This window comes from Dama dama, chromosome 12 (assembly GCF_033118175.1).
Source record: "Dama dama isolate Ldn47 chromosome 12, ASM3311817v1, whole genome shotgun sequence".
Lineage (NCBI taxonomy): Eukaryota > Metazoa > Chordata > Mammalia > Artiodactyla > Cervidae > Dama > Dama dama.
The window spans coordinates 96,789,249-96,803,493 of NC_083692.1; the positions used below are offsets into that span (position 1 = coordinate 96,789,249).

Sequence of the window (14,245 nt, forward strand, 5' to 3'; positions counted from 1 at the left end):
GCAATACAAGAGACCTGGTTTGACCCCTGGGTTAGTAAGATGCCCTGGAGGAGGCATGGAAACCCACTCTGGCATTCTTGCCTGGAGAATCCCATGGACAGAGGAGCCTGGGGGGCTGCAGTCCATGGGGTCACAGAGTCGGACACAGCTGAGCGACTAGGGACAGCACACACTCTGGAAAGACTTTCACACTCATCTCCCACCATTTTTATTATTGAAGATAAATTTGTTTTTGTTTTCTCTTCAGAATGATGGCTGTCCTGGTACTTCAGGTGGAATTCGTCCTTTTCAGCTTCAAAACTGGAAGCAGAAAGTTAGTCGAACTAAGAAAGCAGAATTCATACGTACAGCCGAAAAGTTTAAAAATCAGTAAGTATAAGAACATTATCCTCAAGGAACATTACTCATCATTTTATTATGAGCAATATAAAGTTAATTCTCCTCCACTCTATCTAATCCCATACCAAAGACTAGTCACTAGCCTTTCAAATGTAAAACAAGGGACCCGTGAGAAGTGTGAAATATACAAATGATAGTAAACTATTTAATATAAAGTTAATTTTAAGTAGAGCTCTTTACATTTTAATTTCACTATTTTGAATCAGTGTATATCAAGGAGAATAAAAGATTTCTTTAGATCACATATATCAAGTAACAGATTGAATACATTTTGACTTAGCAAAGTAAGCACTTGGTAAATATTTTTGAGTGAATAATTTTAATGAAGAGTCCTACTGTACTCTTGAGGTTTTTTTTTTATTGGCCTTTTAATTGGTCTCTCTTCCTTGGTCTCTACCTCTTTCAGATTCACCCTGTACATTATGACTAGACAAATTAAGAAGTTGGCATTTATTTTAAGCTTTAGTGTTTATATATATTTTAAATAACCAGTGATATTTACTGAAGGTTCAACATTGTTAGTCGTACCATGTGATTTAGTAAATGCAATGAGTAAAGGTAAAAAAACTAGAGCTCAGAGCAGCCAACCCTCTCCTATAGTTGGAGGCTTTATAAAACACTGCTCTGAATTTATGCAGTGTCAATTTGCTGAAGAACCAAGAGAAAAGAAAGCTTTCGTAAGAAATGATCTCTGGACCAGAATTAGTGGCAGTTATCTCTTTAGAAATTCTACCAATAAATAGTATACTGTTTGAATTTTAACAAGTTATACCATAGTGCAGGCTTGTGAGACTGAATTCTGACTGTATTGGTTTAATTATTTCATTTTTAGTATTCAGAGTTGGATAAACTGCAATTTTTTTTAATTTATAAAATGCGTTATCTTAGATAGACTTGGACTCTAGGTTAAGATTTCTGGTTTATGTTTTTTTTTCTAGATAAGATAATCTACCAGATGATTAATGTACATAAATATAGCAAGCCAGTTAGATTATGCCAGTATCGATAGGTATCTTGTCTGTGTATGGGTTTTATAACTCTGATTAGGCTTTCTTCATCTGTTATAAGCTTTTGGAAAAACTCCTTGCAAGAGTATTAGAAAAAGCCATTGAAATTGAATCCAACAATTCTCATTGAATATAAAGGGAAGAACACCATTTGTAATATTTTTATTTTCAGAATAGATTATACATTCATATAATTCAATAATCAATTCATGTCAAAGGACCCACAGTAGAAGGCCTTTGTCTCACCTGTGACCGTATCACCCGTTTCCCTTCTCCCCAAACAACCACTATTTTTAGTTTCTTGTGTATCCTTCCACAGGTATTTTATATGCTTTTTTAAGGACATAAAAATGCATATTCAGATGGTTCCTTTTTTTTTTTTATAAATGGTAGCATACTATATACATTATTCTGCATCTTGTTTTGTATTTTTAACTTGAGTATATCCTAGATACCAAAGAATTATTGATTTTGTTCAGGCATGATAATGTTATTATAATTACACAAATCAAATACTCACAATCTCTAGAAATGCACACTGACACATGTGGGGTGGAAGAATGTAATGTAGTGGGTTTCCTTTAGCGTACTTAAGCAAAAAAGGAAGAGGAAAGAGAAGAAAAGATAGATGAAAGAGAGGAAAAAGACGGGTAAAATTGTTGAGTTAGAGTGATATGAGGTATATATCATATGAAGCGATATGAGGGGAATCAGTTTACTATTCTCTAGTATGTCTTAGCATTTTCATATAGAACTTTTGTTACAAAGGAGTGTATCTTGGAGATCTTTCCTTATGAGTACATAGAACATGGTACTGCATTGTATTCCAGTCTATGCATGTAACATCACTTATTTAATCTGCCCCTTAGTGATAGGCATTAGGTTATAGAAAACATTAAGATATAGTAAATAAATGCTTAATTAATTGGAGCATCCATGGAGGTTCATATCATTTTGCACATCTATAAGTGTATCTTTAGGAAAAATTCTTACAAGTAGAAATGCTGGATCAAAGGTATATGAATTTGTGATTGTAATGAATAATTTCTGATTATTCATGATTGTGATGAATAGTAAATAATTTCTAAATTGTCCTTGATAGGCCATTTATGATTTCACCAACAATATACGAGAGGACCCATTTCCCCACAGTTTTATCATCAGAATATATTAAACTTGTGTGTTTTTTTTCCCCCAGTCTAATAGATGTACCATGTTACCATGGTATAGTTTCAGTTTTCTTTTCTCATGTTATGAGAGAGGTTGAGCATCTTTTCTTATGTTTGGCAATTTGTCTCCATTATTACATTTTGAGTATCTTTATGGGTTAACATAATCAGCAATACATGAATCAAAAACTTCCAGATGTTTAAGCTGGTTTTAGAAAAGGCAGAGGAACCAGAGATCAAATTGCCAGTATCCGCTGGATCATCGAAAAAGCAAGAGAGTTCCAGAAAAACATCTATTTCTGCTTTATTGACTACGCCAAAGCCTTCAACTGTGTGGATCACAATAAACTGTGGAAAATTCTGAAAGAGATGGGAATACCAGACTACCTGACCTGCCTCTTGAGAAACCTGTATGCAGGTCAGGAAGCAACAGTTAGAACTGGACATGGAACAACAGACTGGTTCCAAATAGGAAAAGGAATATGTCAAGGCTGTGTATTGTCACCCTGCTTATTTAACTTACATGCAGAGTACATCAGGAGAAATGCTGGGCTGGAAGAAACACAAGCTGAAATTAAGATTGCCAGGAGAAATATCAATAACCTCAGATATGCAGATGACACCACCCTTATGGCAGAAAGTGAAGAGGAACTAAAAAGCCTCTTGATGAAAGTGAAAGAGGAGAGTGAAAAAGTTGGCTTAAAGCTCAGCATTCAGAAAACTAAGATCATGGCATCTGGTCCCATCACCTCATGGGAAATAGATGGGGAGACAGTGGAAACAGTGTCAGACTTTATTTTTTTGGGCTCCAAAATCACTGCAGATGGTGACTGCAGCCATGAAATTAAAAGACGCTTACTCCTTGGAAGGAAAGTTATGACCGACCTAGATAACATATTAAAAAGCAAACCTTTGCCAACAAAGGTCCGTCTTGTCAAGGCCATGGTTTTTCCAGTGGTCATGTATGGATGTTGGACTGTGAAGAAAGTTGAGTGCCGAAGAATTGATGCTTTTGAACTGTGGTGTTGGAGAAGACTCTTGAGAGTCCCGTGGACTGCAAGGAGATCCAACCAGTCCATCCTAAAGGAGATCAGTCCTGGGTGTTCACTGGAAGGACTGATGCTGAAGCTGAAACTCCAGTACTTTGGCCACCTCATGCAAAGAGTTGGCTCGTTGAAAAAGACCCTGATGCTGGGAGGGATTGGGGGCAGGAGGAGAAGGGGATAACAGAGGATGAGATGGCATGAGTTTGAGTAAACTCCAGGAGTTGGTGATGGACAGGGAGGCCTGGGGTGCTGCGATTCATGGGGTCGCAAAGAGTCGGACACGACTGAGCAACTGAACTGATGGGTTAATATTTCTAATCCAGGAGTAGCAAAACATAACTTACTGTCATAGCATAGCCTGTATCTGTGATGGGCATTTCTGTTTGATTTTAGTACCTTTCCCCACCCCAGCCAGAGTCGCGATGGGCTGGAGCTCTCAGTGCAGGACTCCAGGAGCTGCCCTCAATCTGCCAGATTGACCTGCAGACTAAAATCTTTTTGATGTCTCTGTTCTCCCCCTTCCCTCCTCCCAACACAGATTGAAGTTATGACTCCCTCAACCTTGGGGCAGCCAGGTAGGGCCTGTGGCATTCTCATCTATTTACCTCAGTGTGCCTTATGTATTAAATTCTTTTCTTGGTGTGGCAAGTGAAAAAGATTGGGAAACTCTGCCTTAATATAGTTGCCTCTCAGAATAGAGGAAAGGAAATCAGTGACCAGAGATACTCCACCACTCATTAAATTCAGGATTAGTGGAGAAGTAGTTATATTAATTTCCACCTTGTGGGAGAAAGAAAACAGATGTTGAGAAAATAAATTTCTTTGTCCAACCAAAGAAGTTTCTTGATGGTAAATTGTTTTGTTTTACCTCAGGATTCAAGCTAACATCAGAAATCCTTACTGATAGATGGATTAAGGCCAAGGAGCAAGGATGAGATGAAGGAAGCTTTGAAGTAAATGTAGACCATATCCCATAAAAGCACTAAAATCCCTGCCTTCATAGATTGTTTGCCTTTTGAAGTTTCAGTTTTACTAGTATTAACAACTTGCATTTCTATAGTGCATTTTGCTTCCCTGGTGGCTCAGATGGTAAAGAATCTGCCTGCAATGCCAGAGACCCAGGTTCAATCCCTGATTTGGGAAGATGCCCTGGAGAAGGGAATGGCAACCCACTCCAGTATTCTTGCCTGGAGAATTCCATGAACAGAGGGGAGCCTGTCAGGCTATAGTCCGTGGGGTCACAGAGTTGGACACGACTGAATGACTAGTGTACACACACACAACATTTTCCTAACTACTGTTTTGATTCCATAGCCTTATTGATCCAAGTAATTTTATTTTGAATCCTTTGATGAATTAATACAAAGTACAGATTGTAAGTATATTTATATTTTAAACAATTAAAAATGTACTTAAATCATATTTATGCTATTTGTTTCTTTCTCTAAAGGGTTATTAATCTAGAAAAAGACAAACACAGTCATTTCTACAACCAAAAAAGTGACTTCAGAATTGAACATAGCATGCTGGAAGAATTGGAAAATAAACTGATTAACAGCAGGAAAACGGAAAGTAAGTTGAGTTCATGATGCACAAAACCCATTGAGAGATACATAGTCATAGTTTTGCCCTGTGCCTTGTCCTTGGGCACTGACCGTTACTGTCTCTATCAAGATGCCGTCTAGTTGGTGTAATGAGTTTCTCTTTTAAGGATATGTATTTATTTTGGGGGGAGGGGGGTCACTATTTAGTCTGGATATTTATAACTGGATTGTTTCCTGTGTATATTTCGTCTTAATAGGAAAAAGAGGGTTTTGTTTTCTGGTTGTCAAATCAGTAATGAAACTACATTATTTTAAAGTAAAGGAAGGGTGCCTTAAAGATTTGCACAGGCTGGGCTTGCAAAAGGATCAACACACCTTTAGCTGGGGATGTACTGTACCCTTCCTTGGAAGAGGAACAGAAAAAACATAAAAAGACATAGCTGGTTCAAAGTCCAAATTCTTACTTTATGTTTGTAAAATGTCCAGGTAGCTACAAGATTACCATGGTTTACAGCCAGATTTACACCGTGGTGTTTGGTGTAGGTTGTTCAACTGTTGTGCCAGCCAGTAGGAGGAAACGCCAGACTCAGAAGGATGATCATTTAGAAGAAAGCAGTACTAATGAGCCACACAACTTCCTGAATCTGCGTCCTATCACAGAAAGCCTTTTCAGTTCAGTGATTCCAGTTATCTACCAAGATAACGTAATTATGTTTAATTTTCAAGGTTTGCAGCAATGCTCTCATATTTTGGTGTCAGTTTTTAAATAAAGCTTTGATTATGGGCAACAAATTTAAAAAATAAAGGAAAACTAATTACTGGTGTCTTATATTAGCTCATCACCAGGATCCTATTGACTGAATCCCACACTCAGTAAGCATCAACAGATTCAGAACCTGTATGATTGGTAAAGTGCTCAAGTCACATAGTTGCTTAAACCTGAGTTTACTTGTCTGTGATATGTTAATAAAACCTGCCATTTCTACCATAGGAGAGCTGTCTGTGCATCTGATGTGATAGTGTTGGGTAGGCTCAAAGCTTCGTTCGGGTTTTTCTGTACGATGTTATGGAAAAACCCAAATGAACCTTTTGGCCAACCTAATATATAAGAAAGTGTTAGAGATTGTACACTGAATATGTTCTACTGCTTGTTATGAATATTAATAATTATTAACTGTACTAAATGTTGGCCTTAAAAAAGAATTTTACAAGAATACCTTGTTTCCTTGTAGAGTAGATTTTTTAAACTGCAAAGTCTTTATTTTATAGTAAAAACACTTCTTAACTTTGATTAAAGGAAAAGTAATGGTTTTCAGGGGCTTCCCAGGTTGGTGCTAGTGGTAAAGAACCTACCTGCCAATACAGGAGACATAAGAGAAGTGTTTGACCCCTGGGTCAGAAAGATTCCCCTGGAGGAGGGTATGACAACCCACTCCAGTATTGCCTGGAGAATCCTGTGGACAGAGGAGCCTGGCAGGTTACTGTCCATAGGGTCGCAAAAAGTCAGGCACAACTGAATCCACTTATAACAGCACAACAGTGGTTATCAACCAGCTGAACTTTGTAAGATATTGAGACTTATTACATGGAGGTTATACTGCTCATGAGACACCTTTGTAGTTAATTAAAAGGAATTTCTAGTAAGTTTCTCCTTTCAGAATATAAGATTGCACTATTTTAAAAAGTCATCTTTTGTCAGATGGTGGCAAGAATCATTCTCTCTCTCCTGTTGGAATGATGAGACCTAACATAAATGCCAGATTTCCAGTTGTCCTCTTTGATTCATAGAAGAATCTGAGTATCCCTTGTTTAATATGAATGTTTCTTAATACCCCTTAGTTCTTTTACAGACAAAAAGGCTGATCTGTCTCTCTATCATGCCATTAAGTAGAGTATGTCCATTCTGTGCATTTTAAGTCACTTGATTTTCTCCCTTTTAAGGCACTTTATTTTTATTTTCTAGTTTCCCTTTGTCTACAGTTTTGCTTCTTTTTATTCACACTTTGTGTTTATCTTATCTTGGAGAAGAAGGAATGCATTGCATTAGTATAAGGATATAGAAATTTCCCTTTCACATGTTTCAGCTCAGAAGCATTAAATAGCTATACTTTACCTCAAATATTATGTCACATTTTAGCATGCATTTATGTAATGTTGTACTTGAATGCTTTGCCTATAGTGCAGAATCTCAGTTCCAAATGAATTAATAAAAGATCATTTTCCCTATAGTGGTATCATTGTAGCTGTTCAAACTATGGCAAATGTAAAACAACAGAAAACACTTTCCTGATTACTAGGGAAGTTTCTTGACCTAAAATTCCAAAAATGAGTAAGTGCCTATAAAATACATTGGGTAAAGTTTCTACTTTTATAGAACTCTGGAATTTTAATAAAAAATGGAAAAAGCCAAAGTCATATATGCATGTTTGGGTTTGTTTTGAATATTAGCACTGGCTTCCAGCCTAAAGATAAACTTTAAAAAAAAATAATTGTTTTTACAGACTTTTGAACAGAGCCTTTTGGTGTTTCATGTTCATTTGTGGAAGAGTTGCAAAAAAAAAAAATAAGGGGGAGGTGCATAAGTAAAATACCCAAAGATGATGATCAAATATTATTACATGAATATGTATATAAATATGAATATTTGACTTTATCCTAATAATTTAAGTAAATATTACAGTAAGGTTACTACTTCAGAAGGGAAATATGAAAGAAGAATCCAGTCTTCCTGCTGATGAGACAGAACATCTGAAAATGATTTTGAGACCTTTTGTTCTTCAGGCTTTTATTGTGGGCCTAGCATGGCAACCCACTCCAGTATTCTTGCCTGGAAAATCCCATGGTCAGAGGAGCCTGATAGGTTATAGTCCATGGGGTCGCAAAGAGTTGGACACGACTAAGCGACTTCACTTTCTTTCTTTTAGCACCTTACTGTAGCCTGGTCCTTTGGCTGTGCTTGGCGACCTGTAGCACAACAGGAGCAGTGTTGGTCGCTCAGACATGTCCAGCTCTTTGCAACCCCACAAACTGTAGCCCACCAGGCTCCTCTGTCCACGGGGATTCTCCAGGCAAGAATACTAGAGTGGGTTGCCATTCCCTTCTCCAGAGGATCTTCCTGACCCAGGGATGGAACCCAGGTTTCCTGCATTGCAGGCAGATTCTTTACCCTCTGCGCTACAGGGAAACCTATAGCATGCTGCTGCTGCTGCTAAGTCACTTCAGTCGTGTCCAACTCTGCGACCCCATAGACGGCAGTCCACCAGGCTCCCCCATCCCTGGGACTCTCCAGGCAAGAACACTGGAGTGGGTTGCCATTTCCTTCTCCAGTGCATGAAAGTGAAAAGTGAAAGTGAAGTCGCTCAGTCATGTCTGACTCTTAGCGACCCCATGGACTGCAGCCCACCAGGCTCCTCCATCCATGAGGTTTTCCGGGCAAGCATAGACACCAGTAAATGGCACCCTGAGACATCTCCTCACGGCCATGACTGTGACACCAGTGGGTGTCCCCAGCCCGTCTTCGATGGTGTGGTCAGATAAAGTAAATTGTCACAGTTTGTCGGTATTCATAGCATTAATATTGGCTATACAGTTTTAGTATTCTAACAATAGTTGAGATCAACTCTATGTCCATAAATTATAGCAAAAAGGAAAAAACTGTTAAAGAATAAAACATGACTAAAATGATGCTACTGATCCATGTATGAGTGTCCAATAACTCAGTCTCCAGAGTTAAAAAAATATTTCTAAGGACATTTCCCTGGCACAGGTTATAATAAGACTTAAGCTATTGTGCCTTAAAATATTAGATGAAATTAGATGCTTTGTTTAGAGCAAGAGTTGGTTCAGGCTATTTTAATACTCATAAACCATCTTTTGTTCTTTAATTGTTCTTCACGTAATTTACTAGGTGAGGGTGATCAGTCTTGTGTGAAGAATCCTGAGTTGGTAACCACATTTGTCATAGACTTATTTTACAGTACATCCTTCTTCCTTACAGGAGCAAAAATCCAGCAACAGTTGGCCAAAATATACAACAATGTAAAGAAACTTCAGCATCAGTTAAAAGATGCGAAGCCTACACCTGATTGTAAGTAAATTTACATTTTCTATTTCTTCTTATGTATTAGTTTTCTCTATGGTTCATTAGAAAAATATATACTTTTTAAATAAATTTTTCTTTTGGCATTAATGGAGGAGCTAAACCCTACTTTTTGTTAGGTATTAATAAGGAAACATTGGAAAACTGTAATATCTGCTGTTTATGTATTTTTTTAATCTTTAAAATACTATCAAACTCTTATAAATTATGAAGTAGAGCAGATGTTAATGTCATATATGGGATGAATAGGGCTTCCCAGGTGGCACTAGTGGTAAAGAACCCGCCTGCCAGTACAGGAGACATAAGAGATACAGGTTCGATCCCTGAGTCGAGAAGATCCCTTGGGGGAGGGCATGGCGACCCACTCCAGTGTTCTTGCCTGGAGCATCCCATGGACAGAAGAGCCTGGTGGGCTCGAATCCCTGGGTTCGCACAGAGTCAGACACGACTGAGGGACTTAGCTGCAGCAGCAGCTTCAGATGAAGAATCTGTGGTATGCAAAGATTCAGGTTCAGCTGATGAAGCGAAAAAGATTCTTGATTCTTTGCTTAGTATTTTCCCATCATTTGCGTTTTGAAATTATTGCCTTTCAGAGGCATTTTAAATGCCTGAGGGAATGACTAGGTAGTATTATGGCAAATTTTAGTCATTTGTGAAAGACAGAATTGTGTCCTTACTCTTTCTTTATACCAACACTCATTGCTGAGAGAGCAAAGCAGTACAGTAAAGTACTCAAAGCATACAGTAAAGTGCTCGAGATGTATGGGCTTCAGATCAGACACACGCTGGGTCAGATCCTTGAATTGTCAGGCAAGTGGTTTCAGGCAAGTTACTCAATCTGAACTTCCACTTACTGAGCTCTGAAATGGAGAGAATCGTACAGCCTCACTCAGGGCTGTGGGGATGAAGTGAGCCTGCTCGTGAGCACGTTGTGCACCGCTTATAGCATAATAAGCACTAAAAATAGCAAGTATCCGAAACCATTAAAAATATTGGAAAAAAACATGGATTAATATTTTATGATCATATTATAATTTATAAGAATGACAAAAGTCAGAAATCATAAAGAAAAAAGTGGACAGAATTGACTCTTCAAAAATACCTCAAACTTATAAGCAAAGTTGAAATACAAATTAGGATAATAATAGCAGTATATATGTAACTTAGAAAGCTAATATCCATAATGTGTAAAGAGTGTCTACAAATTCAAGCAACAAAGGTAACAGAACAAGAGAATGGGCAAAGATTATAAGTTGCATATTATAGCCAAAGAAACCCAAAACACATATGGAAAAGTGCTCAGGCTTATTATTATAAAAATGTCAGTTAAATCAATGATAATAAATTTTTGATTATTTTGGAAATGGCTGGAATTACATGAGAAGGAGCACTCTCAGGAGCTGTAAAGAGGTCGAGCCTCTTTGAAGGACAATGTGACAGTATTTTGCATACTGTAAAGTGGGCATACTTTTTAACTTTAGCACTTAAAGTTATCAGTTATCCTCTAAAAATACTTATTTGAGGGGGGAGGGATAGATCAGGAGTTGGGCATTGATATGTACGTACTGCAAAATAAATAGGCAACAAGGACCTACTGTATAGCACAGGGAACTCTGCTTGATATTATATAATACATGAATATGAAAAGAATTTGAAGAATAGATACATGTATATTTGTAACTGAATCACTTTGTTGTACACCTGAAACTAGCACAACAGTGTTAATCGATGATACTCTAATATAAAATAAAAATTAAAAAATAAAATAAAAATATTTATTTGAGCATGCAAAAATATGCAAAGATAGTTACTACAGCATTGCATCTATTTAAAGGTTCATCAGTTGGAGAATTAATGATTCAGGGTAGCATTAGACAACGAAATGCCATGTAGCCATACAAAGAATGAAGTACCATATGTATGTTGATGTAGAAAGTTAATTACAACATATTGTTAAAGAAAAAGTGCGAGTCACAGAAAACATACATGATGTAGAAGCTTTTTGGAAAAAAATAATATTTAAGGTATGTATGCTTAGGAAAAAAATCTGTAATCAAAAAATCGCAATCATAAAAATTTACTTTTTAAAAGTACATTTTTTTCTTATCCTTTAGGCTGAGAAATGGTTTTTAATTAAGAGAACATTCTAATTTTCTTCCTAATTTTTAATTCTTAGTCATAATGAAATATGACATAATTTCCCCCCCCCTTTTTTTTTTACAGTTGTTGAAAAGCTCAGAGAAATGATGGAGGAAATTGAAAATGCAATTAACACTTTTAAGGAAGAGCAGAGGTTGATGTATGTTTTAAACACATTTTAATTTAAAATTATTTACCTTTATTTTTCAATAACTCTTTACTAGATGGTTATATGTAAACTATTTTATTGTTACAAATTTAATACTAGCCTTACACAAAAGCAGTATAATACCTCTCTTTTGCTTTAGGTTTTAGACTGCTTTGCATGTTTAAAGTGAATTTTCATTTATATTTGGAGTCTATAAACTCTCAAATAAGAGTTTGAAAGATAGTTTTTTCCTCTGAGGAAACTCTTTGAAGACTTAGATTTATAGATGTTAATATTGTGAAGTGGAGAAGATATCAAAAGAGTTGGGAATAATAAAATTTGAAGGAAAACAAAGGGTTAATATGGATTGGTTGGTATCTTACTTTTCAAACTTTTATTTTTAAAATTTTAGATATGAAGAGCTTATTAAGGAAGAGAAAACAACTAGTAATGAGGTGAGCGCTATATCCAGAAAACTTGACACGTGGGCTGTGGGTGATCCAGGAGCGGAGAAGGCTCTCAGAGCAGCACCGGGCAAGCTTCCCGCGGACAGAGTCACACCGAGTGCTCTGCCGGAAGCCGTGGCGGAGTTTGAGACGTTCCTCCAGCAGACAGGAGGGCGCCAGGGGGGCTGGGACGATTATGACCACCAGAACTTTGTGAAGGCGAGAACCAAGCATAAAGGGAAGCCAGCGTTCATGGGAGAAGTTCTAGAGCACCTTCCCGGAAGAACGCAGGATGAAGTTCAACAGCATGAGAAATGGTATCAAAAGTTTCTGGCTCTAGAAGAAAGAAAAAAAGAGGTAATAAGAATTGTAATAGCTATTATTTACTGTATATTTCTGTGTTCTAGGACTGTGCTACACGCTAACATATATTATTAATTTAGTTCAGCCCTGTGAAATATGTTAACGGTTTCCCCCGTCTCATAGCAGGTGAAACTGAGGCATTGAGAAGTTAAGTCATTTTAGTGGAAGTATATTTGACATACTCAACATCCAGCATAATCTACTCTAAGAAATAATACAGTGAGTCAGAAAACATCTGACAATGGTCAACATCCTGTGTCCAATGGAAATGGGAAATTCAGATTTAACCAGGCTTTTGATAAAAGTCATCTTACTCGTGAAGTCCACATTATTTTCAACAGAAAATAAAGAGGGCAGTAGGAAAAAAAATTCTTTGACTCAAAAGTTTCTAAATAGTTTTGGAACTTTAGTTGCACTACTTATTTTAAAAGACTCAAAAGTTTTGGCAACCCCAGAGTAAAGAGTAACTCTTAATTGTAGCAAATACCTAAAAGGTCCCATTTTCACAAAAATATTATTCTGACTCTGGTTGAGATTAGGATTTCTCAACACTGGCATTGTTGACTGTTTGGACTGGGTAATTCTTTACTGTGAGGGCTGTCCTGGGCACTGTAGGATGGTTAGCAGTGCTCTTGACGTCCACCCAGTAGATGCTAGTACCACCACCTTAAATATGATGATCAAAAATATCTCCAGACATTACCAGATGTCCTCTGGACAGTAAAAATTGCCCCTGGTCAAGAACCATAGGCTTAGATAGTCCTAAGTTTTGTTTTTTGTTTTTTTGTAGACTTGAGCGGAATAAATTTTAATTCACTTGGTTTGACAAGAAAGGTGTGACAGTTCAGCAGGCAACATACCCAAAAAGGAGCATTAGAGAAATACTTGATTCTGCACATAAAGTATTAGAGGAAATAGCTGGTGGTTTCTTGTTGCTATTGTTTCTCTCCAAAATAAGGTCATTGTTCATAAAGTCGACACTTAAAACTTTAAGAAAAATTTTGAAACATAAGTCATTTTTAAAATCTCAAAATAACAATCTAGTAAGAATTATTTGGACTTCCCTGGTGGCTCAGACGGTAAAGCGTCTGCCTACAATGCAGGAGACCCGGGTTTAATCCCTGGTTCAGGAAGATCTCCTGGAGAAGGAAATGGCAACCTACTCCAGTATTCTTGCCTGGAAAATCCCATGGACGGAAGAACCTGGTAGGCTACAGTCCATGGGATCGCAAAGAGTCGGACACAACTGAGTGACTTCACACACAAGAATCATTTGGGATTTTTTTCCAGGGGCCAGCAAAGTCAGCATCACCTGGGAACTTGTTAGAATTTAGCAGGGTCCAACCCCAGACCTAGTCTGAACTCTGAGCTTAAATAAAGCCTCTAGGTTATTCTGTTAACAAGCTAAAGTTTCAGAGCCACCTGTCTAGGGTGGAGGAGCAGGCAGTGTCTCTTAACTGTGCTTCTTGCAATAAAAGTAAACCACCTAGATTCTGGCTTTCTCTTCTTGTTCCCAGCCACTCTGTTTCCTGATCCCTGATGACTGATTGGATGTAGGGGTGATATAGGAAAGAGTGTGAAAGAGGAGATGTCATTTACTGAAGCAGGACATGTTCAAGGAGAAGTGGGAAGTTTGGGGGTATAACATCAGGAATGCAGTTTCGTATTTGGGGGTTTTTTTTGGCCACACCCCGCAGCATGCAGGATATTAAGTTCCCTGAGCAGGGACCTAACCCATGCCCCCTGTGGTGAAAGCATGTAGTCTTAGCCACTGGATGGCCAGGCAAGTCCAGGAATGCATTTTAAATCTGTTGAGTTGAGAAGGTTGAATAGAAAACTTACCATTCTTACCTCCCCCTTCCTTTAATATATCCTATGTTTTGTC

General features: G+C 37.6%; 1 protein-coding gene across 2 annotated transcripts in view; it reads left to right on the forward strand.

Moving 5' to 3' along the window:
- The window catches only part of CCDC112 (coiled-coil domain containing 112), a 37,343-nt gene that overhangs the window by 18,239 nt on the left and 4,859 nt on the right, over positions 1-14,245 (forward strand). For both annotated transcript variants that reach the window (XM_061158186.1, XM_061158185.1), the window contains exons 2-6: positions 248-369; positions 5,072-5,193; positions 9,163-9,252; positions 11,488-11,563; positions 11,964-12,354. In XM_061158186.1, the coding sequence (XP_061014169.1) occupies positions 248-369; positions 5,072-5,193; positions 9,163-9,252; positions 11,488-11,563; positions 11,964-12,354 (801 nt within the window). The remainder of the gene's footprint in view (positions 1-247; positions 370-5,071; positions 5,194-9,162; positions 9,253-11,487; positions 11,564-11,963; positions 12,355-14,245) is intronic.